This window comes from Trachymyrmex cornetzi, unplaced genomic scaffold (assembly GCF_001594075.2).
Source record: "Trachymyrmex cornetzi isolate Tcor2-1 unplaced genomic scaffold, Tcor1.1 scaffold1583, whole genome shotgun sequence".
In the NCBI taxonomy this organism is placed as follows: Eukaryota; Metazoa; Arthropoda; class Insecta; order Hymenoptera; family Formicidae; genus Trachymyrmex; species Trachymyrmex cornetzi.
Genome location: NW_017296183.1, coordinates 77,754 through 104,977, shown reverse-complemented (window position 1 = coordinate 104,977; position 27,224 = coordinate 77,754). Strand labels below are relative to the sequence as shown.

General features: G+C 32.9%; 4 protein-coding genes across 15 annotated transcripts; 1 reads left to right on the top strand and 3 right to left on the bottom strand.

Annotated features, from left to right (window-relative positions):
• Positions 1 to 2,211: 2,211 nt before the first annotated feature.
• Hs6st (heparan sulfate 6-O-sulfotransferase) lies at positions 2,212 to 26,988 on the top strand. 4 transcript variants are annotated; one of them, XM_018503527.1, is made up of 8 exons: positions 2,212 to 2,261; positions 2,453 to 3,089; positions 3,583 to 3,986; positions 4,426 to 4,605; positions 5,279 to 5,599; positions 5,687 to 5,875; positions 6,888 to 7,077; positions 7,417 to 7,672. In XM_018503527.1, the coding sequence occupies exons 2-5, from the start codon at positions 2,564 to 2,566 to the stop codon at positions 5,594 to 5,596; spliced, it is 1,428 nt and encodes a 475-aa protein (XP_018359029.1). In that variant the 5' UTR covers positions 2,212 to 2,261; positions 2,453 to 2,563; the 3' UTR covers positions 5,597 to 5,599; positions 5,687 to 5,875; positions 6,888 to 7,077; positions 7,417 to 7,672. The 4 variants fall into 4 exon arrangements, with proteins under 4 accessions (XP_018359029.1, XP_018359026.1, XP_018359028.1 ...); XM_018503524.1 differs by adding an exon at positions 9,020 to 9,034 and having other exon boundaries at positions 2,213 to 3,089; positions 7,417 to 7,499; XM_018503526.1 differs by lacking the exons at positions 6,888 to 7,077; positions 7,417 to 7,672 and adding exons at positions 9,020 to 9,030; positions 26,978 to 26,988 and having other exon boundaries at positions 2,213 to 3,089.
• LOC108758524 (SPRY domain-containing protein 7) lies at positions 10,663 to 13,320 on the bottom strand. 3 transcript variants are annotated; one of them, XR_001939951.1, is made up of 5 exons: positions 13,111 to 13,320; positions 11,868 to 12,145; positions 11,627 to 11,729; positions 11,410 to 11,495; positions 11,108 to 11,169 (listed from the first exon to the last, which is right to left on the bottom strand). XR_001939951.1 is itself a non-coding variant. In XM_018503530.1 (4 exons), the coding sequence occupies exons 1-4, from the start codon at positions 13,211 to 13,213 to the stop codon at positions 11,072 to 11,074; spliced, it is 582 nt and encodes a 193-aa protein (XP_018359032.1). In that variant the 5' UTR covers positions 13,214 to 13,320; the 3' UTR covers positions 10,663 to 11,071. The 3 variants fall into 3 exon arrangements, 2 of the variants coding, with proteins under 2 accessions (XP_018359032.1, XP_018359033.1); XM_018503530.1 differs by lacking the exon at positions 11,410 to 11,495 and having other exon boundaries at positions 10,663 to 11,169; XM_018503531.1 differs by lacking the exon at positions 11,410 to 11,495 and having other exon boundaries at positions 10,663 to 11,169; positions 13,088 to 13,192.
• RpL35A (ribosomal protein L35A) lies at positions 14,254 to 16,896 on the bottom strand. Of its 2 annotated transcripts, none has more exons than XM_018503533.1 (4): positions 16,828 to 16,896; positions 16,131 to 16,367; positions 14,721 to 14,879; positions 14,254 to 14,318 (listed from the first exon to the last, which is right to left on the bottom strand). In XM_018503533.1, exons 2-4 carry the CDS (start codon positions 16,362 to 16,364, stop codon positions 14,295 to 14,297), a joined length of 417 nt encoding a protein of 138 aa, XP_018359035.1. In that variant the 5' UTR covers positions 16,365 to 16,367; positions 16,828 to 16,896; the 3' UTR covers positions 14,254 to 14,294. The 2 variants fall into 2 exon arrangements, with proteins under 2 accessions (XP_018359035.1, XP_018359036.1); XM_018503534.1 differs by lacking the exon at positions 16,828 to 16,896 and adding an exon at positions 16,781 to 16,799.
• On the bottom strand, positions 18,199 to 26,225 carry Ipo9 (Importin 9). 6 transcript variants are annotated; one of them, XM_018503517.1, is made up of 14 exons: positions 26,082 to 26,225; positions 25,876 to 25,965; positions 25,236 to 25,785; positions 23,995 to 24,228; positions 23,542 to 23,911; positions 23,218 to 23,465; positions 22,200 to 22,461; positions 20,606 to 20,919; positions 20,291 to 20,516; positions 19,931 to 20,202; positions 19,417 to 19,825; positions 18,745 to 18,893; positions 18,559 to 18,634; positions 18,199 to 18,470 (listed from the first exon to the last, which is right to left on the bottom strand). In XM_018503517.1, exons 3-14 carry the CDS (start codon positions 25,569 to 25,571, stop codon positions 18,265 to 18,267), a joined length of 3,102 nt encoding a protein of 1,033 aa, XP_018359019.1. In that variant the 5' UTR covers positions 25,572 to 25,785; positions 25,876 to 25,965; positions 26,082 to 26,225; the 3' UTR covers positions 18,199 to 18,264. The 6 variants fall into 6 exon arrangements, with proteins under 6 accessions (XP_018359019.1, XP_018359022.1, XP_018359018.1 ...); XM_018503520.1 differs by having other exon boundaries at positions 23,542 to 23,908; positions 25,876 to 26,225; XM_018503516.1 differs by lacking the exon at positions 25,876 to 25,965 and having other exon boundaries at positions 25,983 to 26,225.
• Positions 26,989 to 27,224: the final 236 nt, after the last annotated feature.

The following is a 27,224-nucleotide window of genomic DNA, read 5'->3' as shown; positions in this document are numbered from 1 at the left end:
CCGTGCAGGGTTAATGTTTAACTATTGCTCTTATAGATTCTTTCTGCTGCCGCTATATTAATTCCACTCGAGAGACCGTAATTTATTCATATTTATTTTAATTATAAAATGCTGATCCTGAAGAAGAATAAACTCTGTTCTTAAAAAAAACAACTTTCATCCTGCAGCCTGAAAATAATAGACTAATAATATAGCTTTAAGATTTGTAAGTTCTACATTGGAGACAGCAGTGTCTCCATCTTTATTCCCGGTCGCAGTAGCAAAGTCAAACGATAATTGCGTGAAATGAGACTTGCTGAATTACGATGTACATAGTATGTATGATAGCTCAATGCAAATGTAAGTTATCCTCTCTTGAACTTAATAAATAACGACAATATATGAACGTCAAGAAAAATCCACTTGTAATCATTTGTTATTTACATTTATTTATTTATGCGGAGCTGGAGTTTTGTCTTGCAGCAATAGAAGAAGCAGTAGTAACGGCAGCAATAGTAATCGTGTACGAGTGTGCACATCGAAAACAAAGGAAATAATTAAATGACATAAAATAACAATAATGAATGATGAAAACAATCAAAACGTCCTTTATTTCATTTTTTCAAATTTTTATTGAAAACAAGTATAAGCTTGAAGCAAAAAGGACAATGGGTGCTTTCCATTTAGTGACACAAATCGATACAAGCCAATATAATCGTCGTTCCATCTTTTTTGTATTTAATGAGTAATAAAGATAGAATAACATTTGTGTCACAAAATGAAAAGCACTTTATAATAGAGATGTGTAAATCGAAATTTTTTGATGTCGAGTGAAATCGAATTTCATTTCTTCCCAGCTAACGCTAAATATTCATAGAAAGTTCGATTCGTATAGCCAATGTGCTGAATATTCTGGCACAGTGGAAGAAACGTCGAATATATAAACATGGATCAAATGTTCAGATTGTATGAATACTTTTTGTATTGCGTTGAAAGCCGCTGTTTTTTGTATCTTCTGAGCATTTAATAACAAAATGTTTGAATACCTCAATCAAATATTTGCCCTCGGAAGCTATGATTTTTTCCCACTTCTGGCAGACGCTTGAATTCCGCGACGAAAAAATGGTCTGTCTCTTGAGCCAATTTATTCAGCAACCCAATTTTTTATTTCGCCGTAATTACGGCAATGTGTATCATCCGGAGTGTGTTGCATCAATCGAAACAGATGATAATCGCTTGGTGCCAAGTCCGGAGAATACGTTGAATGCCATCCATTCGAGTTCTATCAGTTTTGTTTTACGGCTACAGGGAGGCCGAGCGTTATCATGAATAAGAATCACCTTTCAACGATTTGATGCAACTGATGGTCGTTTTTGCATCAAATTATCATTCAAACGCTCTAATTTTCGTCGATAACGGTCGGCTATGATTGTTTCGTTTAGTATAAACAGTTCATAATACACAACACCCTCCATCTCAAGTAGCGCACAGTGCTTACAAAGCGCTAAAAAGCGCATATAATCGCTCTTTTAGCGCCATGCAAGCGCTGCTGTGCTACTTATGATGGGATATCCCATCAAATACAGAGCATCCCTTACGGAGACACTGAAAATTTCGAAAAAACACCTAATTTTAAGGTGTTAACACTCAAAGTTGAGTGTTAACACTTAATTTTCAGTGTTTTTTCGAAATTTTCAGTGTCTCTTTCCATAAGGGATTGCTTTGTGATCATGGACTTAGCGTCGAGACACTACCAGTGTCTCCAGATATTTCGCTTTGGAGTCGATGTTGCTGGTTGGCCAGGATCAATCCATGATTTTTTGCGGCAATTATACAGTTTAGCATAAAATACTAAGCTTAAAAATCAATAAAATTAGGCTTATTGACGCGTTTTCGCACGAAACGAAAGAATCTGACAAAAAAAAGCGTCGCTCTGCCTTATGATCCAAGATATATTAAACGTTAAAATTGATAACATTGAGGTTAGGATATCATAAAGACAAAACGAGGTCTATAATTTTACCGTTCCACATGGGTTTCGATAAAGGCTTAAACACAATAGGCACAGGCAACAACAGGGAGTAACGAGCCGTCCAATCAGAGCTCTGGGATATAATATCGAACTTACACACCGCGACGGCGCCACTAACGGTGGTACTAACTACTAGGAGTTTGGAACCCCTGGGCCTGTCTCAGCCATCTCAGTTCTTCTCTGGTTTTATAAATATAGTCCGTGACTGCCTGTGCGCTGCAAGTGCGACAAGTTTTGTTAAATAAGTTTGGTACGCAATCGTTATCAAAGTAAAATACATTTTCTAATTATACCCCTATACACGCTATTGAAATATAATGTGATTCCTAGTCGTATTTCTTGGCAGATCAATTTTTGTCAATCCTAGTCGAGTGTTTTAAGCGAACTTTTATTTTATTTTTTTTTTCTTGTCATGGCTGATACCCTCGAGTGTATTTACAGCCGGATCATGTCAGCGTGCGATGGTAAACGTCAATTGTGGTACTCAACAGTTCGTTGAGAGCTGGTGAAGTTGCTAGTGTCAAGCAACGTAAAACATGGGTGACGATAATAATGGGCAGACGAACGGGTGTCGATGTGGAGATAGACGCTACTACTAGCGAGCTGGAAGTGCTCGTCGCGTCGGAGACGCAGGAGGGTGAAAAGGAAGACGAGGGGGAGGGGAAGGAGAATATATACGACGGAAGGTCCGCGACGAGGATGGAATCGCGGCACCCACGCAAGAACCGTCTACGTAGCATCATCGGGATATGCCTGTTCCTTGCGCTGACCGGGATCATTTACCTGGGCTACTTCTGCCCGGATCACGTGTGCGCTTTGACAAACCGCGAGATCAGGGAGTCTATTGGACTGTCAGAGAGCCTGTCCATCGCCCCTGGATCACCTGTCGCTGGTTCCGCTGCGCTCTCTTCAGTTTCCATCGAGCTTGATAGAAACGGTTTGCTCTCGGTGCATCCCGCCTTCAAGTTACAGAGCATCCAGGGTAGTCTAGGCTATGATGACATCTTTGCCAATGACACCTTTCAATTTGATATCAATGCTCACGACGTTATGGTCTTCCTTCACATACAAAAAACAGGTACGTCAAGAAAGTTTCAAATTGCCATGTCTATCGAAAACAAATTTTAAAAGTGTTACAAATAATTAAAATCTAATGCTCGTTAGTTGCACAGCAATATTAGAAGGACAACAGCCAAGGAAAAAAAATAAAGATAATAAATCTAAGTAATATAGTAAATAATTTATTCTCTAATAATTTAGGACAAAAAAGCTTTGTATTTAGTCTTTATCAGCATGATGAACAATAATCGAATGAATAATTAAAAATAAAGATGTTGACACTATAAAGTTATATTGAAGAGACTTTAATGTTAAAATGAACAGATTGTAAACAAATAGACCAAGTAAAATAATGTGTGTCAAAGTAGTGTAAATACAGAGACAATAAAGGCTACGTCAAAAGTAATCCCCCCTCTCCTAAAATTAGAAAAACTGTAAAGAGCTTATTTAATAATATAAAAAAACAAGTATCTGTTGCATCCAAGATATCATCATTCTTGTTTTGTTCAAAGGTGGCACACTATTTGGCAAACATCTGGTACGAGATTTAGAATTACAAAGACCGTGCTCATGTCAACGACGACGCAAGCGTTGCTTCTGTTTCCGTCCAAATCATAACGAAAATTGGTTATTCTCACGATACTCTACCGGCTGGAAGTGTGGATTACATGCGGATTGGACCGAATTGACAAATTGTGTTGATACGGAACTCAATAAAATTGAAGGAGATGGAATTAAGCGCCGTTACTTTTACATAACTATCATAAGGGATCCCGTTGCAAGATATCTATCTGAGTTTAGGCACGTGCAGAGAGGTGCTACATGGAGAGGTGCTCGTCATTGGTGCGGAGGTACTCAAGCAAATATACCTCAGTGTTACGATGGTCCCAATTGGAAAGGTGTTACCCTGGAAGAGGTAATATCTCCTGATTCATTTTACCTTATATTGGCTCTTATTATTATAATATAAATTATAGTAGTTTGTGTATAAGCACATTTTATCTACATATACTTTAAGGTAAAAACTTTTGTTTTGTCTTAAAAGTTGGGTAGACTTCTGTCTTGCCACCGAACCATACAGCACTCTGATAGTTTCTTTGTTGTACTTACTTCCTCTAAATTTCTTACAACACCCTTTCTCATTTTGTACGCGGCTGTTTTTTGTCAGATAACTTTCTGTTGTGCCGTCTTCTATAGTAAACACATTGTACTTATGACTTGTTATCAATATAAGAAAAGAAAGCAAATTAATTTGACATTTTTAATATTTTAATAAATAAGAATGAGGAACAGAACTATTGATACAGTTTAGGAGATTTTGTTTAATAATGAGACTATTTTTTATATTTGTCCAGTTTATGGAATGCCCTTACAATTTGGCAAGAAATCGTCAAACGAGGATGCTGGCAGATTTATCGATAGTTGGCTGTTATAACTCCACTCTTAGCAAAACTGATAAAGAACGTCTAATATTGGCTAGCGCTAAACACAACTTACAATTTATGCCTTTCTTCATGCTGACTGAATACCAGAAGGTATGTAATATGTTAAAATTACGCAATTTTTATTTTTATTGTTATCGTCATTATTACCATTTCTAGATAAATATATTTATTGTCTACTATAACTTTTTGTTACAATGCTCATGCTTTACTATTGGTTGACGTTACACGCTCTACCAATGGGAGAGCACGAAATGTTATTAATTTAATCCAGGCAAACCCGGTTGGGCCGAAACATATAAGATAATTCAATATAGAAAGTTACTATCCTGGCGGAAAATAAATTTTTATGAAAAAGTATAGAAAATTTACATAGATTGAGACAAGATCTTAGAAATTCTTAATTCTTTGTAGATATTCTTGGTGAGACGTAGTGTGGCGTTGTTTGAAGGCGGAGGATCTCTAAGTTTTTCAAAGAAACAACGCCGCTTTACGTTCCACTACGAACATCTGTAAAAAATTAATAATTTCTAAGATCTTGTCTCAATCTATGTAGCTTTTCGTAAAAGTTTTTTCGCCAGGATAATTTTATATATACATATATATACATATAGAATGAGGCAGTAATTTCGTCCACTTGGAATATTACCGTTATTTTTAGAGATATGAAATAATATATTTATTGAAGTTGTATAACATTAATGATAATTATATCTCTTATATTTTACTTCACATGTACTAACGATAAATTTTATTCATGTGTTAGGTGGGGCAGTACACCTTCGAAGAAACATTTAAAATGCGATTTGCGGTTGCATTTGAGCAGCATAATGCCACACTTAGTGCAGCCACTATGGCAACCCTCAGTACGGAACAATTAGACGCCGTACGTAAACTCAACAGCCTGGACCTAGAACTCTACGAATTTGCAAAGAATCTTGCTTTTCAAAGATTTAAACGGCTTAGAGATCGTGATCCACATTTCGTACAACGATTCCAACACCTTGGTGAATTGCCATCAAGGCAAAGTGCCACAGAATTTAACTGGGATTCTGTCATTGAAGACACTACGGATAACGAATGATGTGTGAGTATGTTATACGAATAAAAAAAGAGAGATGTGTATTAAGGAATTAAGAAATATGAAAATAATAAAACACTTTCTCCGTTACAGATTATATTACAAGACAATAATATTCAGTAATAAGATGTGATGTCGTAACACCTCTTCATTGAAAGGCGAGAAAGAGTTGAGTCCACATACAGTAAAGTAAAAATACATAAAAGTCAAGGAATATAACGTCATTGGTTAGCATGTCTAACAAACAATATGGAAAAGATACAAATTAGGAACAATAGAAAGGTAATAGTGTCATTTATTAAAAAAGAAAGAATTTATGTGGGTGTGAGAAATACTAAATACATAAATATATATACAGGGTGTCCCGAAAGTTTTTGCCAATCGCTTTTATGTAGATAGAGCGGACTAAACTGAATCGAAAAGTCCTCTACTATTTTGCAATTTTCGCAATAGTTAACAAGATATTAATTACTACAAATTGCAAAATATTGGTCTTGAATAATTTTTTACTCAAATACTATCAACTTTACAGCAAAACTGCAAGAGACAAAAATTATTAATTTTCTTCTCATAAAGTCTGAGAATTTTTTCAGAATTTTTTATCAACTTTTTAGTACTGCATTTTCGTATTTTTACCAACATTAACTTATTTTTTATTGTAGATACTTACTTTTCTATTATAGATATCGACATTATTGAAATAAACAACATAATTTTAGCAGGGTCCAGACATCACATTGCAAATATCTTAAATACTTTCAATAGTTTTCACTACTATTTGTAGTTTACCTTTGAATATGAGAAAAATCGAAATATAAACTTTCGTGATTTTTTGCTGAATATAAAAAACGGTGGAGGTCTTTATTGATTGCAAAAGGACATTTTCTATTCTTCTCTTTCCATGCACTATATCATAAAATAAAAACACTATACAGTCTCGTGGATTATTATTGTTTTATCCTAATTTTCAGTAAAAGAATCTTGAGTACTGTATAAAAATACTTAGTGACAATTCTTGATCTAATTTTTATAAAAGTTAATTTGAAAATCAAAGAGATATTTAGTGATGGATTGTGGATTGTGTTTAATAACGGGACAATTAATTGAGGCGAGGATGCATTAAAAAAATATAATACTTTCTTACATATAAAATATATTAAAAAACAGTTGCAGGTGTAAATAGATCGAAATTTAGTGTTGGATTTAGATAAATAAATTCATTCATTTAGTCAAAGTATAAGAATAAAACTGAATTCCTTTCGAACAACAATGTAATTTATAAAATTAATTGCAGAGACTGCGATGCCTCATATATGGAGCAGATAAAACGACAACTACAAACTAGAATAAAGAAACAAGAATAACATCAGTCAAAATCCATCATGACAATCTATGATTACAGGATTAAAATTTAATCAATAATTTAAGTGAAAATTGACCGAGAAATGTTCAAACACAAGTCAGAGAAGAATATCATTGTCAAAGTGAGTCTTAATGCTTAATAATATTCATATGACTATTCAAATACATTTATGAGTTCTATAGACTGTGAACACTATCATCGGTAATGGTTATTCATAATTAATATAATATTCTGGTCATTGATAATAGTTATTATTCTTTACTAAAAACAATATTCCTCATCTATGGTTATTCGTAATCAAAAACAATTTCCGACATCGATAATGGTTATTCGTAATTAAAATACATAAAAATTGATATTTTATAAAAATTACATTTTTCGAATAACTTCTTTAAAATTTAATGATCATTAGATTCCCCATGAATAAATATCAACTTTTAATCAATGATTTTTTTTTTAGATCAAATTTTTAAGATCTGTTACTTTTGATCTGCTGTACACTTACTGTAAAGAAGAACTTCGTGATACAGACATATAACTTGTGTAAGTTTCTCACAATATTCAATATTTCTCAGACTCATATACTATATAAATTCTTTCTTTTTTAATAAATGACTTGATATTACCCCTTTCCATTGTTCATAATTTCCTTTTGTTTGTTAAACAAAATGGAAAAGCTGTATATTATATATTATACTCCTTGATTTTTACGTATTTTTACTGTGTATGGACTCAACTCTTTCTCGCCTTTCAACAAAGAGGTGTTACGGATATCACATCTTATTATTGAACATCATTAGCCTGCGATTCGATCTGTAATAAGGAAAGCGTTTTTATTATTTCCATGTCTCTTAATTTCTTAATATACATTTTTATTCATGTTGTCTGATTATTGATGTGGCTTTTTGCTTGTTCAATTGTTCGACGCTTTTGTTGTTTTTATTTTTATCTTCATTTTATTTATGATTTTTTCATCTTAAATTATAATGCGATCATGTACGGATGAGGAACCAAGACGAGGTCGTGAAACGTTCCGTTCGTTACATATTTGAAATTTACGAATAAAATATTATTTAGTTCACCTTTTTTTTTGCTCGATTACTTGACCTATTTGAAATCCTATTTTAGAATATATGAGCTTGATTTTAATTTTATAAATAAAATAATATTAAGTATAAATAACAGATTTCTCATTCTTAAAAAATACACAAATGAAGAGAATCACACTTTTTAATATATAAAAACATTGAATAATTATGATATTAATGATTTTTTTATATGTTAAATTTTATTTATAATGCGTGTATCCAAATACAAATATATATAACAAATACTGCTAATTAAAGCACAAATATTCTAACTATGTTAATTAAAAAGGTCAAGTTTTACTTAAAAGATAAAAAGAATGCGCGAGATCTCAAGTTATCATTGATATACTATTATTATTTAGAAAAAACACGGGCAATAACAATTTTTCAACATTTGATATATTTTATGTATACAATTCTTTGTATAAGCACATTTTTTATAATTACAGATATGTAGATATCGAATTATACTTTTGTAAATATATCTGAAAGTATATATTTTTTAAAGAAATTATTTGCAGTGTAATTGAAACAAATTTACATTTATGGAAGTGTTTTGTATTGTTCAAGTGATGAAACAAATATGGTAAGCCATATGATTAACCGATGTATGTTTCCGATGGAAGTATCTGAAAATAGAAGAAAAGGATATCCATTTTTCATCGTTGCTTTGCACATTGCTCGTGAGTGATCATTAACGGTCCTACATTCAGTTAATTTGTACAATGTTGAAAACTACACTGTTCATTATTTGTAACATTATTTTGCTGTAAGCAGAGTTCAATATTCAGATAATTACACCGTAATTATAATATCGAAAGTCTCCCTTATATATTTCATAAAATTATTTAAATTATTTTTTATCACAGGCCTACATAGTTTAATTAAACGATAGTATTTAAGGCATTGGATGATGATCATTTGTGTATTAAAATTAATTATGCTACTTTAACAGGATTAGTGTTGAAATTTCAGATGCAATGAAAGTGCAATAAGGCGACTGCGATGGGTTACCATTATAAATATTTCATATCATCCAGTCATAAAATAAATATAAAAGTTGTAGTAGTTTAGAGTAGCTAATAATTACTTAATAGATTACAAAAACTCTCTAGAAGATATAATAAAGGTCTTTCGAATGAATACAAATCATATGTATTTAGAGAGTAAGTTATGTAGGAAACAGAGTGCCATGAAATTCTTATATTTAAATATTAACCGCTAAAGATAGACGGTTATGTTACATTTAATACAATAAGACTTTGTTATGGCAAATAATATCAGGTAATTTAAAAACTACATTGTTTCAATCGAATGACCTATTTATACAGCATAAATGCGTAATGTGTTAAGCGTGTGACACTATTGATATTGTTTATATAGAACTAATATTAAGGACCAAAGATTTGATATGTTTCAGCAAGTATTGAGAAAGCTTGCAACACAAACAGTTGTAAGAAACTTTTAGACATGTCGTTAGATGAAAAGTTCATAATGTCGATGATAAGCGCCAGTTACTTCAACGTTTTTTTTTAGTTATTATTTGTGTATTATAATTAAAGGCGCTTGTCTTACTGTGATCGATTTTTATATCAGATAAAGGAAACGATTGAGAATATGTATTTAATTATATTATATGTGGTAGTGTGTGCAGTTTATTTTGAAATGCGATAAAATTTTATAAGTCGAATATATATGCATGATCTCAATATGTATGAATTTGAAAAATGTATTTGTTTACGATAATTGAATTGTTCTAACATTTGTACGACTGATGATGTAAACAAAGATGCAAGTTTTCGATATGTTAAGGTTGAAACATTAGCTTTAACTATGATATGAATTTGAACCGATGAAAATAAATATAATTAAACAAGAGATCCTAGATTCGATCAAAACGGATTTTAATGCTTCAATTTTTTGTGTGAATTTATGTACGTATCTAATTCTCCAAATCGCAAACCGAAATCTTTTTCCAGATTCGAATCCTGGCTAACGCAATATTTTCATAGATTTACGATTTTCGTTAACATCTAGATTATGAATACTCTTATAAAATTGCTTATTAGCATACAAAAAATCATTAAATTGCTTGTCAATTTAATAAGTGACATTACTACTTTCGTTCTGCTTACAATTGCATTTCAAGACCGAAAAACATATCGATCGCGGTTTGCAGAATCAGACACGTATATAAATTCACCTAGAAATATTTAACCACCAAGATCCGCTAAGATTTTTCTTGTTTAATTAGCTTTACTATTTAATACAATATTAGCGGAAGAGAAAGTAACTATGGAGAGAGAAAGAGAGAGGGAGGAAGCGCGAGAGAATATGCGCGCGCGCGTGTGCGTAGGGAGAGAGAGAAAATTAACATGATGCCATGACACTAAGCCTAATAAAGCGAACAATAGGCCTAAAGCCGTCGGTACCTTATTTAAGCCAGTATGTACATACTATACCATTAGTCGTTTAAGGTTTAATAAATCATTATGTATACAATGCATACATATGCATATATATATATATATATATATTATATATTACTCAAATTGTACACACATATTTATGATTATATCTATTATTATACAATTATACAAAGATATGTGTAATTATCGTAACATAAACATCAGATCGAAATAGAACTAAATTGACTCATTCGAACATTTAACGTTGTAAATCTCTTTTTAATTTTAATAAATTTCAAGAATTTTCTCTCAATTAGTTATATAAAATCTAGTTATTATGCATCTTCATTCCGTAGAGAATAGATCAAAAAATAGATTCTCACATCTTTAGGCAAATCGTTTATTCCAAGCTCCTCAATAAAATATATTATCATGCAATTGTGTTTGTAATATTGTTTTTTAATACCATGTTATGCTTTTATACTATGTTGTAACGTTCTGTTTACAATTTATCTTAGTTTAACGTTTAATTTCAACATTCAACTCTTAATGTTTAATGAAACTCGAACGAGGAATATCAATTTTAACAATACATGTTATTTTTGTTCCTATTACCCTGCTAGAGCAACGATTGTTCCAGCATTATTTTCTCGAAGCCCATTGGTGGAGTATAAATAAAATTTTCTAGAAATAGGTCCAGAATGGCTCCATCATCCACTGAAAATTAAAATAATATAAATTATATATCAAAATCAATCGTCACATACATGTTAATTCCCAGTAAACGAAAATGGACTGAAATGGATTCAGATTTTCAGAAGTATACATCCGCAAACATTGAAATGAATCCTTTTCAATCTCAATGCATTTTTGTTCATTTATAGGAATTGCACATGAAGCACATTTCTATGTCTATCATCTAAAAAAGTTTCAATTCTTTAAGTGCATCGTAAATACTTTTCAGTTGAAAATTCTGAATAGGAAATGCAATTTTTCAATCCAATTGAAATGAATCTAAAAGAAGTTTTTCCATCCAATTGCATCTAAAAAAAGTGAAAATGGATCATGGATGTTATACTAAAGTATTCAGGTGGATTTAAATGATTAAAATTTCAATCCATTTTAATCAATTCTCGTTTATTGCGAGTTGTTCTTTATTAGAATAAATAAATACCATATAACACTGGGTAAATCCGTCCCTTTACACCTATAACTGGAGCATTCATGGATTCTCCATTTAAATAAAAATTCAACTCTACATGATCGTAGGATACTCCCTGAAAAAGTTTTTCATTATTCAAACAAGATGTTGACTGTAATAACAATCTTTTAAAAAATCAAAAGCATTTCTCCGATTTTTCAAGTTTAATTAATTTCTTCAAAATATATCAAACTAAATAGCAGTATGTACATACGATGACATCTCCTTCCTGGACAGGATTTTGAATCTTGTGAAGTTCTTGTTCATTGTGCCTTATGATACCATCAGAATCAAGCGCCCAACTTTCTGAGTCTTTGCCTCCTACAGCGATATTGAGATCCGTGTCTCTCCTAGCTAGTCCAATGCCCCATATACCACCCTGCTGTATCTTCACTTCAAAATAACTTTTACTCTGAAGAAGAGGGGCATTCGTCAAGGCACCACCGCTTCCGCATATTCTTAGACCATTTTTTACTATTACTACCTCGTTTCCTGTATAAAATAGCATGGCAATTTATATCTTTATCTTATCATCTTTATACACATAGAATATATGTATATACAGGGTATTTCTTAAAAAAACCATTCAGCATTTATATGGTAGATAGCATACACATCACATTGAGTAAAAAAAACCTTCGTGAATATAGATCGAAAACTCAACCATTTCTGAGATACAAATATTTTTATATATTAGCATCATGAATGATTTTAGCTTCTATGTGTCGTATGCAATGTTTACCTCAATGTTTATAAATCACGTTCTGTATATCCTTATTCAATTTCATTAATTTCAAAAACTCGAAGATTACCTTAGATTAAATGATTATCTGATACTACTTTAAGAGTACCTGTAATATTGCCTACAGATTATTTGATATTACCCTCAGATTACTTAGGATTTCCTACTTAGATTACCTAAGATTACTTGAAAACACTAAAAATTATTTAGATTTACCAAAAATCATCAAGTCCTTGTACAAAAACTTCAGTGTGACAAACCTCTCGAATAAAATATTCTCCGCAATGCAAATGCAGCATTTTGTAATGCATTTTAAAATACTAATTTTCTTATAATCTTTCCTCAGCCAGACTCTGCCACACTCAACTATTTTTCTATTTTTTTCTCACATCCCACTTTCTTCTAGTTAGAAAAACAAAGCTATACAGCACCTATTGTCCGTTTCTTTCTACCTGGGCCCCTATTCTCGAAAAGTATCGCATACGAAAAACTAGGGAAGTGCTATAATATATGTAACGCATACTATAGTATTTCCCTAATTTTTCGTATGCGATACTTTTCGAGAATAGGGGCCCGAACCTCACGCTCTGTCTATTCTTATTATGCTATGAGTGCTATTTGTCATTTTACCTTCATCGTAAAACAAGGATAGAATGACATAAATAGCGCTAATAGCGCCTCCCCAAACGCACCTTTTGTTATCATTAACAGTTACCCATGTGAGTCGTATCCAAGGCGATGGGATTTCGTTCCCGTTTCGGTGTCCGAGTCGTGACAAAGCTGAGGCCGTGGAAACAGTTTCTTAAACAGCAGAACATCGTTCGCAATCGTTGGGGTTTCACGTTACAGAGTCACTTAAAAATGCGACGTACACGACATCGTGAGCTGAGAGAAAAGCTTTTCTTTTCCTCTTTTTTTTCCTTTCAGTTTGGGTCGATCCAATATTTCTATTATTTGGTGAGATATACACGGAATTCATTCGTAAACTCACTGCGCACAAATGCAAAACATTATTCAAATCTACATATAAACAGGCTACATGAAAATGGCTTCCACTCCGAAAGATCACAACCAGCCTTCAATGTGTGGTATTTATTTTGCGATTCTTCTAACCATCTTCACGTTTAACGGCAAAAATAGTCTTTCAAAATGCTTGTGTTTCATGGCTTGACGTAAAATACGCGTTCTGAAGTTAGATCAGGTTAGATCGATTAGGCTGCATACATACATGGCGATAAACGAACAAAATGATGCGCGCGCAAGAATATTTAACTTTTAAGGTAAATTTTCACGAGCTGCTCTAACCGGCTGTTTCAGCGACAAAAAGGATCACGTGACCAAAATGGACGCTTGATATTCGTCAATTTTGTGTTCGTCAACTAGCGATGCATGACTCTCATTGGCTACCGCTACGCCGCTCTGGACTCGCTATTCTTGAAAAGAAATTCGTATACGAAATTCTAAAAAAATACTATAGTAACATATACTGTAATATCTCCCTAGACTTTCGTATAAGTTTCTTTTCAAGAATAGGGGCCGTCTGTAGGCTCCTTTATGCTGGAGCCCCATGAAGCATAATTGTCCCAATTACGATTTCAAAAATTGTTAAAATAATAACCACCCTAACATATATGTTCCTTTACGCGTTTTGCACACGTTAAGTTCAGTACTTGAACTTCATTATATAATATAAAGAAATTAGACATTTATATGGTAATTCGATTTACTAAATAACCACCTCAATAAGTATTTGTACGTGTCTTATTTAAGTTGATCCATATTCTACAAATCATTACTGTAAGATAGATCGAATAATTTTTCAATTATGATATATTTTATGTGCATAAAACAACAAAAATTTTACCAAAATGGTATTTATTTATATTATACAAGAAATGCTTATATTCGACTGGGATACAGCATCTGTAACAAAACAATTTGAATTAAACATTTTTGTACATTTGTATATCGAGACTAAGATCATTATATATACAGAATATTCCATTTTTAACGATTATCTCCGAACTTTTCTTTAATTTTAGAAAACAAATTTTAGACAAAAGTTGCATGGTCTGGAAGGGAGCAAATAATGGTAAAATCTTTCTAAAAAATCGATTTTTCAAGATTATATAAAAGTTATTGTTATTTACATTCATACATGTGTGCGTGTGTGTGTGTGTGTGTGTGTGTAAAATTGCAACATTTATAATAATTATTTATTTAAAATAGAAAATATGTTAAAGTTTGTAGGAAATTTTTAGTTCAGTGTAAAATTCAATAAATGTCTATATAAAGTATAACATAAAATTTGCATTATTAACTTACAATCCTGATACGATGACCCATAGCCTTGGCCGGCAGATTTCTCTTAAACTTAGCACGCACCGATCCACTTGCACCGTGAGGCCGAGTCACTTTGCCCCAAATGGCTCTAATTTTTGTTTTTTTCGTAGTCTTTCCAGGTACTGGAGTTTTGTTCTTAGCCTAAAACAATTTCATATATAAGATATCTATTGATAATTTTGTTAAATAACCGCTTAAGTAAATTCTTAACAATAGGTACATTTTTAGCAATATAAATTATATTTTCAATCATATCTGAAATAAATTGACTTAATAAAGAATATATATTGTATTATTTAAAACATCTAACTTTGACTGTGTTGGCATTCTCTATTGTATAATTTATGTATTCATATATATAGTTTCTTAAGTCTTAATAATGTTTATAAATGATATTCTTAAATTAATGTTAAACCAATATCTTACTATCATAAATTTTATAAAGAGAAAATATTAATAAAAAGAAGCAAAGAAATTTTGGCAATATGATTCTATAAAAATATTTTATATGCATTGTCACTAAAGATTTAAACAATAGGTGTAGTAAGCAAATTTTTCCTCTAAATTCTGAACTAATTAACTGACATTAATTTACTTTAAGCTTTAAACTTTACAGTAAGATGTGGTCAACTTGCTTAAAGCTTATGTTGATTCTACAATAAGTCGAGAATCTTAAGTCTTAACCAGTCCTAAATAACTTAACTTAACTCTTAACCAGACCTAAATAAGTAATTATGATTTTTTGCATCTACGAGTTGTTAGTTGTACAGCAAATTATTTAGCTCGACTAATGGGAGAGAATAAAATCGAATTTGGTCAGTCTTAAAAAAATCAGTAATCTTAGGGCAATAGCACACAAAAAAACTTAAGCAATAAAATGTAAGCAGTAAGCAAATTGACCAATCACAGTAAAGTCTATAAGGCCATAACGTAAGTAGTAGCCAATCTAACATGTTGATTTCCTTACTGCTTACATCTTACTGCCTTAAGTTTTTTGTGTGTCATGGCACATCATATAAAAAAAAAGTTGGCTGTTGGCCAACTTCATCAATTTACTGATAAGGATATATTCATACAAACTTGCAGTCACAAATGTATGCATAAAGAAAATTATCTAATCACATTTTATGTGTCTTTATAAAAGAAATTTGATTGGATAATTTTCTTTGTGCGGTAATTCATTATAGAATCAGCATATGACTTAGGACTACTGATTCATTGTAGAATCAACTTTAGGGATTATAATTAAATTTAATGTCAAAAATACTTCTCAGTGAAAAATGTTACAGTGTAGAACTCAAAAAGGTAAATGCTTATTACATCTATAAACAAAGTCAAAATTAATTTGATGTTTATATTTTTTAGACAATCTATGTCGCAAACAGGTCTTACTTTATATACATAGACGCATCGTTTTCCTACGTAGAAATCAGAGTCTTTTTTTGTGCCGGCTCCTTCAATCTTGAGTAAGGCAGTGTGCTCGTGTTGATTGCGCAATCCGCGTTTATAACCGGTGAAAATTGCTTTTGCATACAGACGCCCATGTCTTTTGAAGGGCCTCTTCCTCAGTGGCGTCTCCTCTGGAGCACCTTCCTTTATCTTGGGCACTTTTGCCTTACTCGTCATTTTCTAATAAAAATATAAAAGTATGACGTAAGCATCATGTAAAGCAATCTTTAACAAAAAAAGATAACCAAAAAAAATACGGAGAATAATACTTAAGTATACACTGAATAGTGGAAGAAACTCAGATATGCTATTGCACATAAAAACAGCAGTAATTACAAATTTTGTTATGTGTAAAACTCTAAATATTTTGTTAAACGTAACGATTGATAAGTGTGCACGTGCAATTTCTTGTATCATATATATATTTTTTTAAACTATATAAATGCTAAATGCTACGTGAAACGGATCGTGATAATCCGTTGGAATCGCTGAAAATTAAGTAAGATATAACAAAACGAATAGTCGCAAACTAATTTGACGTAACGTTATACAAAGTGTTTTTATTATTTTTGCGAAAGATTAATTATACGTACAAGATTTTTATTATTAAATAAGGAAATCTACTATTATCAAAACGTACCAGACGTGTGCCACGAACTAAGAGAACAGTGATGCTAACTCTCGAAAAAAAAAAAGTTAAACAGCAGGACTGCGTACTGCGTGCGTTCAGGAATTAATAGCGTATTTTGCTAGATTCACATTGCATCCGATTTGCGTCGTACAACGCTCCGCAACCAATCAGAAAACAGGATTCCGATGATACGAAGCAAAATCCATCGGAATCCTATTTTCCGATTGGTTGCGGAGCGTCGTACGACGCAAATCGGATGCAGGGTGAATCCAGCATTTCACTGGCAGAGCTGGTGCGCACTCAGTGCACTTTAAAGCTGTTGTACACAAATCGACATAAAAATGTACATTTAATAAAAATATAGACATAAATTAAACCACGAAATCCTTAATACATTTTATTACGATATTTGATAAAATATACATTGGGTATTTTATTAACTGAGATCTCTCACTTTTACAGTCAGATTAGGTTAATGTACAACAGCTTTAATGTGCACTGAGTGCGCACCGGTTCTGCCAGTGAAATACGCTATAAGCTTACAGCACACAATTGCGTTCGGTAAATTACAACAGTTTTGCAACCGTTTTATGATTATTTGCTGAAATTGGACCATTCCTCTTGAGCGCTCAGTGAGCTCTTGGATCTGATTAGCATATTCTGTTAGATCGAAATAAACGGTTTCAACCTATTAGAAATCGTGTATTCCGATGTATCCGATTTCTGATAGGTAAAGTCGTTTACTCTTTCTTCTTAATTCCTTATTCCTTCTATTGTGCGTAGTCTAACTCAAAGGAGACCAAGTATCTCATCATCTATTAAGTTTTACAGGTCGGGACTTAGATATTGGTAAGATATTTATCTTATATTTTTTATCATTATATTATATACATATATTTTAGTTATATAATAATTATATGTAATTTATATTAAATCTGGGGATCGATTCTGTATCTTGAAACAAGGTGAAAATTACAAAAGTGAGCGAATTTACTAGAATACTGATAATTTTATTGATCAACATCTAGTAAATTTGCTCACTTTTGTAATTTTCACCTTGTTTGAAGGTACAGAATCGATCCCCTGATATATTTACGTTACGATGCACACACGCATGCATCGGCGGAATCCGCAAAAGAAATAAATTTGCGCAACAGAAAACGGCGGAATCAAGTCACGACCAATCACAAACGTTCCGCCAATTCCGCACAATGGGACTGCGCCATAATTTCAAAAGTGCAAACAACGCGAACAGACCTATTATACATTAATGCTCTCGTTTTTGTACTTAAAAGGAATCATTTTTGTTGAACAATATAAAATGAGACGAAACTTAATTTCAAATATAAGAACGAGGTGTAGAATAAGTATAAAAATGTATAAAAATGACTGGTCGTTTATTATGAAATTTCAAAATTGTTTCGATCATCTAAATTACTTATTCTATTACACGAGTGCGTTGATATTTATATTATTCAAGACTTTTAGTTCTGGCACATTCAGGTGTTGGATATACATGCGGAAACAATGATGAGTGGAGAAGTTTAACAAGAAGTCGCGCAAATACTGGCCAAGGTTCAAATGATATATAGAGTCCCGCAATAATTCTGGATCTTCTTCATCATCATTATCTTCATCTGTACCTCCAAATTCTATAAAGAAATCATATTTAATAGCGCACTCTCTTATTAATAATTCCTAAATGTTACGCAATTTATAGATTATTTATACATAACTTACGTAAAATATTTGCACTTTCATTTCCGGGATCTATCAATTCATCATCATCATCTTCTTCATCCTCATCGTCAGAAACCTGGATGTTGATATAAAGGAATATTTTAATCAAATTTTGCATACTACTTTGATAAAATAAAATAACAAATAATGAAAGATTACGCAAAAATATAAAAACACGGTACTTACTTCTGTATCTTGGCTAGCGCTAATGGCTTCAATGTCATTCGATAGTTCGTTGATTATTACTTTAAAAATTTTTACAAGTACAGGCACCGTAGTCCATTCGTAAGGCTGCGATTCAGCTTTGCTTCTGGTCCTTACACCATCTTCAATTCCTGTATATTCCCAAATTATAATTCGCTATTTTGAGAAATATACAAATATTTTTCATAGAGTAAAGTAACTTTGCCATGTAGTAGGTAACCCAACAAATCATCGCAGTGAATGAGAGTATCATTGTATGTAATATCTTTTGAATAAAATTTATTCTTACGTAACGTTAAAATAATAATAAAAAATTAATTTAATCATATATATTGCTGGACAAAAGTTTGAGACTTCCCCACCCATATATAAAATAAATTTAAAAATTTTCTACACAAAGGAGGGTAGAAATTTTCGAAAACTTCGCTATCGCGCGGGGATTGTTTTATTTCTATGTTACCTTACATATTTTTCTTCGCAGAAGTGAAAAATAATCATTATAATAACGCTAGACTTAAAGAGAAAAATTAGTATATCAAAATAAAGTTAATAAAATCCTTATTCGCATCGTTATAAAGTCACATTATTCATCGTATACTCGTTAATTTATCTAACTTTTTTATGTAATCAAAATAGTCTAAGAACTCTACAAACCTGAGATGATCATATCTCCCTTTACCGCAATTTCGTCCAATCTACTGTCTCCGTGAGTGACTCCATATTCCATGATCTTACACAATGCGATTGTCGCCACTTTGCGATCATATCTACCAAGGAATAAGTGCTGCCTACTGACCCACTCAGACAGTACAAATGCAAGTGCACTCTGTCCCGTTGGCCCAGGTACAGTTGACAGAAAATTTAGCACAGCGTTAAACTGTGTATTTATAAGATACGCGTAAATCATTAGCAGACTCTGCATCACGATCAACGTCTCCGCACTTTGCATCTTGCTCAGCACCGCTTTCAACAGCAAGTCGAGATTCTCGCCCAAACTGTCCCCTACATTTCGAATCAGTGTTGTGACCAAACGCCCGACAAAAGTGGCAGTGAATTCGCTCGACTGAAATTATTCCACATACACATATATGTATGTAACTAGTTCCTAGCGAGGGTATCTAATTTTCCGATAAATTGAATAAGCTGGCGGATAAGACGGCAATGTCACCTGTGGATTTAAGAGCTGAGCGATTATCTGCAGTATATACTGTAACCCAGTTTGTCCTTCGTTGTCTCGATGAGTGATGATCTGCTGAGCTGCCACGGATAAATACGTGCGTATGAGTTCCCCGCCACTCTGCAGCGTTGCGTGATCTTCCGAATTGAGAATACAATGGCAGGCAGTCGGAAAAGCAGTCTCCACCAAAGTGTTACTTAGAGGCGTCGGCGAATATTGCACCAGAACTTTCAACACATCCAACGCTACAGCTCGAGATCCCTCTGACGAAAAAAACAAAAAGCTAATGGCCCAGTTAAATTGAACGATTAAATTTGACGGAAAAAAGAAAAAGAAAAAAGAAGAGCATACCATTTATACTATCCTTTGATTTATTTATAGGAGTTATCATCATGCTTGTTAAAGTCGATATTATACGAGTTTGCAAAGGTTCGATGCAACTCGGATTTTGTGTCAAATCCTTAAATATGTCTTGGCATATGTCTAAGATTGCCGGATCGCTATGAAACTTTACAAATACTGCAATTGTCAAAGGGCAAATCTTGTTTTCCACTGATGCTGTAAATTCTTTATGTTGCTATAAACACAAATAAGATTCAAGTAACTTAAATAATAGAAATGCATTGCAAGAAAAATGTATGTACGATAGAAGAGCGTCGGCATTACCCAAATTAGCATTTGAAATGTCTCCATAACCAAAGTCAAAACGTCTGTGCTAGGTTGACTAACTAGATTAAACAACCCTTGAAAAATGTTGGGCATATGACAACGTATTATGTTGATGATGGGATCCTTCCCAGTTGACGCTTCGCTAAACCAATATATTGCCTTAACAGCACTAATGCGTATACAAGGTGGTTGATTTTCCTGTAAACCATTAACTGTCGCTTCTAGAAATCGGGAACTTACTTCCGGTGGCATTATCTTGGCGTATCGTCCACCGAGACATAAGCAACGACCGAGAAGTAACGGGGGTGATCCTGAGATAATAAATAACAATTTATTAGGTTTCAATTTCGTAAATATGTCGAAACCTAATAAATTGTTGCATACAAAATGATTCATTTTAATTTTAACAGACAAATATTTCAAAAATATGCAATTGTATCAAAATACATTTCAAAAAGTTGTATAGTTACTATTGAACGTCCCCCTCTATACTATACAACTTTTACTTAGAATGTTTTTTGGTAATATTATATATTTTCGAAATATTTGTCTGTTAAGATTAAACTAAAATTACCCTTGAGACTATTTTCATATACAGATAGAACAGACTAAATCGAGTCGAAAAATCCTGTACAATTTTTCAATTTTTGCAATAGTTAACAAGTTATTAATTATTAAAAATTGCCGTATTAGCCTGGCTTACCGCCGAATGCAAGCGCACGGCGAATGATGAGATGCAGCAAGTGATGCACATTCGGGTCGCACTCGATGTGACGAAAGCTGCCGAACGCGAGAAGGACGAACGTATCACACTGTCGCGCTCAGTCGCTCTGAGCCGAGCCGTGCTGAACGCGGCATGCCCGGAGTCCGAACCCAAATATGCATCACTAGATGCATCCGCCCAGCGATCAAGCGCATTGCTTGAAGGCACGCGGAGAATTGTTAATTAGCAATAAACAATTCTGCGTGTCTAGACTGCCTAGTTGGACAGCTGCATCTCGCCGCTTACCGTGCGCTTGCATTCGGTAGTACACCGGACTAATACAACAATTTTTAATAATTAATAACTTGTCAACTATTGTGAAAATTGAAAAGTTAATTTTATTATTTCTACAGGACTTTTCGATTCAATTTAATCCGTTCTATCTGCAACCTGCATATAAAAATAGTCCCAAATATTCTGGATCACCTTGTGCGTGCGTATACATATACAGAGTGAGGCATGCCAACACTTGCACACCTCGAAAAACTTAACTATAAAAAAATATTTTTTTCCTAATAAAGAATTTCAAGATAAACAATTTGATGTGGTTATTTTTTGTTTTTCAAGAATTTAAACAGAAGTTATGTTCAACTAAACGTTTACGAAATAAAATAAATTAAAAATATTAAAAAATTCATATCTAGGAAACTAATGGAGGTATGAATCTAAAAAAATAACTGAATAAATATTTTAATGAGGAATATATTAAAAAATCTGCAAGAATCGGTGATGAAAGCCGTCTGATTTGGTGTGGAATGCCCCATATACTCGTACATACATGCATACATACATACATACATATATACACATATACATACGATTAATTACCCGAATCATTTAACATTCCCAAAACAACTATATCTAGAAATCTAATAATATCGAACTGCAATGTTCCAGCTTGCTGTTTTTCAATGACACAATTCTTAGAAAGACTCAATGCCAAAATAGAGGATTCCCGTAACTTCCACCAACTTTCGTTGCTGTTGCTACCATCATCGTTAGCTTGTAATGCCTTTGTTGCTTCGATATGTTGCGTAACTACATCACAAAGAATATGTACCGCCTTCTCTTCAAAATGACTAATAAGAGCCTACAAATGGTAAAATATTAATTTTTGTGAAAATGTGCATTGCAATGCAATGTATTTCAAAATGTTTTAATTATTTTTTATTTTTACGCGAAAAAAATGATTTTCTATCAATAGCTATGAATTCAAATAAAAAATCTTGTTAATTCAATAATATCATTAATGAAACAAACATTTTAGTAAAACAAGAGTATATTTGTTTCATTATAATAGTTACTAATTTCTTTTTAATTATACTACTGTTATATATGTATAATTAATACTTTTTAATTTGTTTATACACTACTCAAGAAAAAATAGGGAACACTTTCGAACATGCTCCAAATTGCGCAATATTCAGAACACCGTAACTCGATGAAAAATCATCGTAGACGAAAAATCAAATAAGTGCTACATCCATCAGGTTGAAAATGGCGATCAAAATACCAAGTTATTGGCAATTCGGCTCAGATAAAAGGATTGCGTTATTTTGGTATATCTAAAGTTTTAGCAAAAGCACTTCAAAAGCGTCCTCTTGTAGTAAAAAAATTATTTATAAAGTATATAATTGTTGAACGTTTTGAATATAGATATTAAATATATTTAAAAAGTCATATACACTTTTTAAAATAAGAGCACCTAAGAATTTCAGAAAATTGTGAGCAAAGTTTAAAATTCCCGGTTCTTTTATATTTATCCATATCTTTTCCGAGTTTTCTCTGATCAATTTACTTTCCATGATTTTTCCCGGTCTGTGGTAGTATATCCGAGTGTACTTACTGTTAAAAATTCTTGAGCTGAGATTCGGACATTATAATCAAAAGTGCACTCGTCCTCCTCAACAAATTGATTCGGATTGGTTGTCCATTGCTGGATCTGATCGACTGTTATTTGCATAAATATTATTAGATAATACATGATTTCTGGTAACATATTATCCAACAGATTCATAAACCTCTTACGATCCACAATAGTTTGAACGAACTCGAAAATCGCAATAATCAAACTGTTGGAATTAATTACTTCGCCTGGAAAATATGTACACATATACTTGTAAAGAAAATATTGATTATCGATTATATTTATTACGAAAATAATATATACCATCAGAATCGATTTCTTTATCATTGATATTTTTATCAGCATTAACTGTTATTTCTTGATAAGTCTTTGCACTTTGACATAAAGTTTCCCATATGGGTGGCAGCATTTGAGGTAAAAGCTCTGATATATATTTAGGCAATTTCATAACAAGACAATTTATAGCTTTAATAATATCTGTTTTGAATCCACAATCACTGGTTTGACCATTAGGCACTCTGAGGCACTCAACAAACTTTTCACAGAACATAGGAATGATTGGCTGCAGATACTGCTCTATAAATCCCTTCTCATACGCTCCCGTGTGAGCAACCAAAGTTGTAATCGTTATGAAGATCTCAATTGCACGTCCTCGTGTTCTAATTGAATACTGCTGCAAGAAATACAAAGTTAGAAATACAGTAAGATGTATAAAAGAAATATGTAGAAGACGTCTCGATCTTCTATTAAAATTACATTTTCACTTTGAAATATCCTGTACATCTCTTGAAGAATAACGGGTCCTACATTAGGCAATTGAGCATCCGTCAGATCCCGGCTAAATTCCGTTAACACTCTCATCGCTCCATGAACAGCATATTCGCTCTCTTCTCTTAAACAGCTAACAAGTACATCGAACAATCCAGGCCAATTCTCAGGCCAATCCCAATGTGCTATACCAGATATTGCATAGGCTACTGCAGTTCGTACCTAAAATAGAGTCCTGTCTGACATTTTGCAAGTCAAATGTAAAATGAAAAATTTTACCACTATGTAAAGATACAAATAGAATTATACAGAGTGAATCATTTAAACCTGTTCTATAATGTGCTTTTTGTTTTCTGTTTTCTGCTTTTTGTTATTTTTATATCTTGTCTTCTTGCTTCTTATCCAGTTTTTTGTTTATGTCGCCCAAGATAAAAGCTAACAAACTTTGGAGAAAGCAGGAAACACGTAGCAAGAAATGCAATTGTCGATAAAATGATTGTAAAGAGGGAAAAAGCAAGAAACAGAAAACAAAGAGCATTGTAGAATAGGCTTTGATGTGTTACAAATTTATATTTCGGAAACAAAGCATTTTAGAGAAAAATGTTTCATACAATAGTTGTATGATTTAGAGGAAAATACAAGATGATGCCATTAGTTTGACCTTAGGTTGTTTGAAGATCATGTAAATCATCAATTTCTTAAATAAATTTCTTAAATTACCTATACAGGATCTACAATAGAAGTCATGATGGTCGTAGGTTCTTAAGTCGTAGAATATTAACCAATCACAGTCAAATATGACAAGAATAATAGACTATGATTGGTCAATTTTTTACGACTCAAGATCCTACAATCACTACAACTTAACCCTACGACCGCTACGACTTCTATTGTAGACTACCCCGTATTATAACTCAAAAAGTACTTAATAAAAAAGTACTTAATAAAAAATATTTCATTAGTGTTTTGGAAAGCTCTCAAGAGAAACTATAAGAATATGTAATGAAATATATGAGGTTCCATTTAAGAAATTTATAATGCTTTACGTGATCTTCTAACAATTCCTCAAGGTCAAACCAATGGCACAATCTTACGTCCAAACTAAACTTTTGTATGAAACATATTTCTCTAAAATGCTTTGTTTCTGAGAAATAAATCTATAACATTTTAATTAACTCACCCTATATAAAACATTATTTTTAGTTAAATTAATTCTTAGAATAAATTACCTTACTGATAGATTCTCGAAGTCCTAAGGGAAGTAACTCTTTAATCCTTTCTTTAGCAGCATTATCAAGCTCTGGTGGGCGGAACTTCTCAGCCAATGAGCACCAGTGCGTCTCAACATACTGTTTTAACAAGACAGAAGCTAACTGTCTGATTGGCAAATGACTGTTGGGATCAATGACAAATTCTGTCAGATGTATACCAAACTCCTCAGTCACCTCCAAAGCTTGAATCCTTTGCTCTGCTGCCTTGCGAGTTTCATGATGTGGCGACAAAATTCCAGTTAATGTTTCATACAGAGCTTCCTTCAGGGAGCCTTGTATATCGCTAGCGGTCATTGTGTAAAACAAAGACTGGCTTACCAGTCAGCATCTGCAAGGCAAGCGACACCCTCGGAAATCAAATATTTAATTGTCCGTAGTTTACTTATCTTTGAAGTACTTAAAATTGCAGAGCAACTACTAATCTGCTACTAATCGTTTTGCTCCCGTGTCTGCTTTTCACATAATGACAACATATATTTTGAAGCGTCTGTGTGGGAGATTACATCATCTGTATAAACAAGTGAAAACAGAACAAGTCAGATTAAATAAGGATAAAATGAACATTACGTTACTCAATACTGTTACGTGTGATACACACGTCACTACATTCATGATTTTCAGAAATGAATAAACAATCACAGATTATAGCAACTCTGTCCTCGTGTCAAATTGCTGTTGATTCAATTATCTAAAATTTTCTATTACGCGCAGATAGTCGCTGTTATTTTGGATCGATACGATACAAATGCCAACGGATGCAACATCGACTCTCACAAACACGTAATAAATAATGTTGCTACATACGAGTGGGCGAACACACGTAAACACAGTTCTGCTTACAATACCGGAATTACTAACGTTTGTTGATCGACCATGCATTAACGTTCAAATTGAAAGCCGGTTCTGCAAATTGGTTACGTCCATAGCAGGGTCACCAACGTATAGCTACATCTTGGGATCGATTCTGTATCTTGAAACGAGGTGAAAATTACAAAAGTGAGTGAATTTACTAGAATACTGATAATTTCATTGGTCAATACCTAGTAAATTTGCTCACTTTTGTAATTTTCACCTTGATTGAAGATACAGAATCGACCCCCTGATGTTCGAGTGAAACGATATGATTGGTCGGCGCAAGTTACGCTTACGTAAGTTACCGCCGCATGTGACGGTGCTCCAGACAACCTTCGACTGAGTACGGACGTGTAGTGATTCGTATTTACTTGACCGAACCTTGACGTCTTTCAAAGGAACTTCCATATAGAAACGTTTGTATTTCGTATGAAGAGCTTTAAAGTGCAATTGAAAAGATTTGTGAGTCGTTCTATTAATTGTAATTAATTATTTATTTTTTGACAATGTACTTAACTGGAAAAATAAGCCGGAGGCAAATTAAACAAAGTTCTTGCATGGTATCGTTTGTATTTCGTATGAAGAGTTATAAAGTGTCATCGAAAAGATTTGTGAGAGTCATCGAAATAATTTTAATTAAATATTTAAAGATTGCGTAATTGACCAACGAAATATAGATTTCGGCGCTACTGTTCCGAAAGTACTATCAGGAATGTCAGGCGCGATCGGTAATCTAGTATTTCGATACTCCTGGTTCTTTTTCGATCATAACAAAATGAACGAGTGTTTTTGACAATTTTCGATAACATTATGTCTCGAATCTATTATTTTTTGAACAGTACGTCCAGCATAAAACTGTCATTCTAAAAAATTATATATTTTTGCGAAATATTGCGTATATTTACTAACTAATTTACTGCGGCACATTCTAGGGAATAGCAAAACATGACCGGATGGCGAGAACATCAAGTACTATATTTTAGCGATTGTCAAGTACTATATTTTGGCGTTCATTTTGTTAGGGACTCCGCACAATAAAAGGAACAGGTAACGAGATACATGAGGTTTGTTCGCGTCGCATATTCCAGCATGCTT

Coding starts and splice junctions, on each gene's coding strand:
- Hs6st (XM_018503526.1), top strand. CDS start 2,564: ATGGGCAGACGAACGGGTGTCGATGTGGAGATAGACGCTACTACTAGC. Junction 3,090..3,582: donor CCTTCACATACAAAAAACAG/GTACGTCAAGAA, acceptor TTTTGTTCAAAG/GTGGCACACTATTTGGCAAA. Junction 4,606..5,278: donor TGCTGACTGAATACCAGAAG/GTATGTAATATG, acceptor TTCATGTGTTAG/GTGGGGCAGTACACCTTCGA.
- LOC108758524 (XM_018503530.1), bottom strand. CDS start 13,213: ATGTTCTGCTGTTTAAGAAACTGTTTCCACGGCCTCAGCTTTGTCACG. Junction 11,730..11,867: donor TCCAGGAAGGAGATGTCATC/GTATGTACATAC, acceptor AAACTTTTTCAG/GGAGTATCCTACGATCATGT. Junction 11,170..11,626: donor GATTTACCCAGTGTTATATG/GTATTTATTTAT, acceptor TTTAATTTTCAG/TGGATGATGGAGCCATTCTG.
- RpL35A (XM_018503533.1), bottom strand. CDS start 16,364: ATGACGAGTAAGGCAAAAGTGCCCAAGATAAAGGAAGGTGCTCCAGAG. Junction 14,880..16,130: donor GATGCGTCTATGTATATAAA/GTAAGACCTGTT, acceptor AAATTGTTTTAG/GCTAAGAACAAAACTCCAGT. Junction 14,319..14,720: donor TGGGTCATCGTATCAGGATT/GTAAGTTAATAA, acceptor GTTTTGTTACAG/ATGCTGTATCCCAGTCGAAT.
- Ipo9 (XM_018503516.1), bottom strand. CDS start 25,571: ATGACCGCTAGCGATATACAAGGCTCCCTGAAGGAAGCTCTGTATGAA. Junction 22,462..23,217: donor CAGCTCAAGAATTTTTAACA/GTAAGTACACTC, acceptor TACCATTTGTAG/GCTCTTATTAGTCATTTTGA. Junction 19,826..19,930: donor CTCAGCTCTTAAATCCACAG/GTGACATTGCCG, acceptor GAATAATTTCAG/TCGAGCGAATTCACTGCCAC.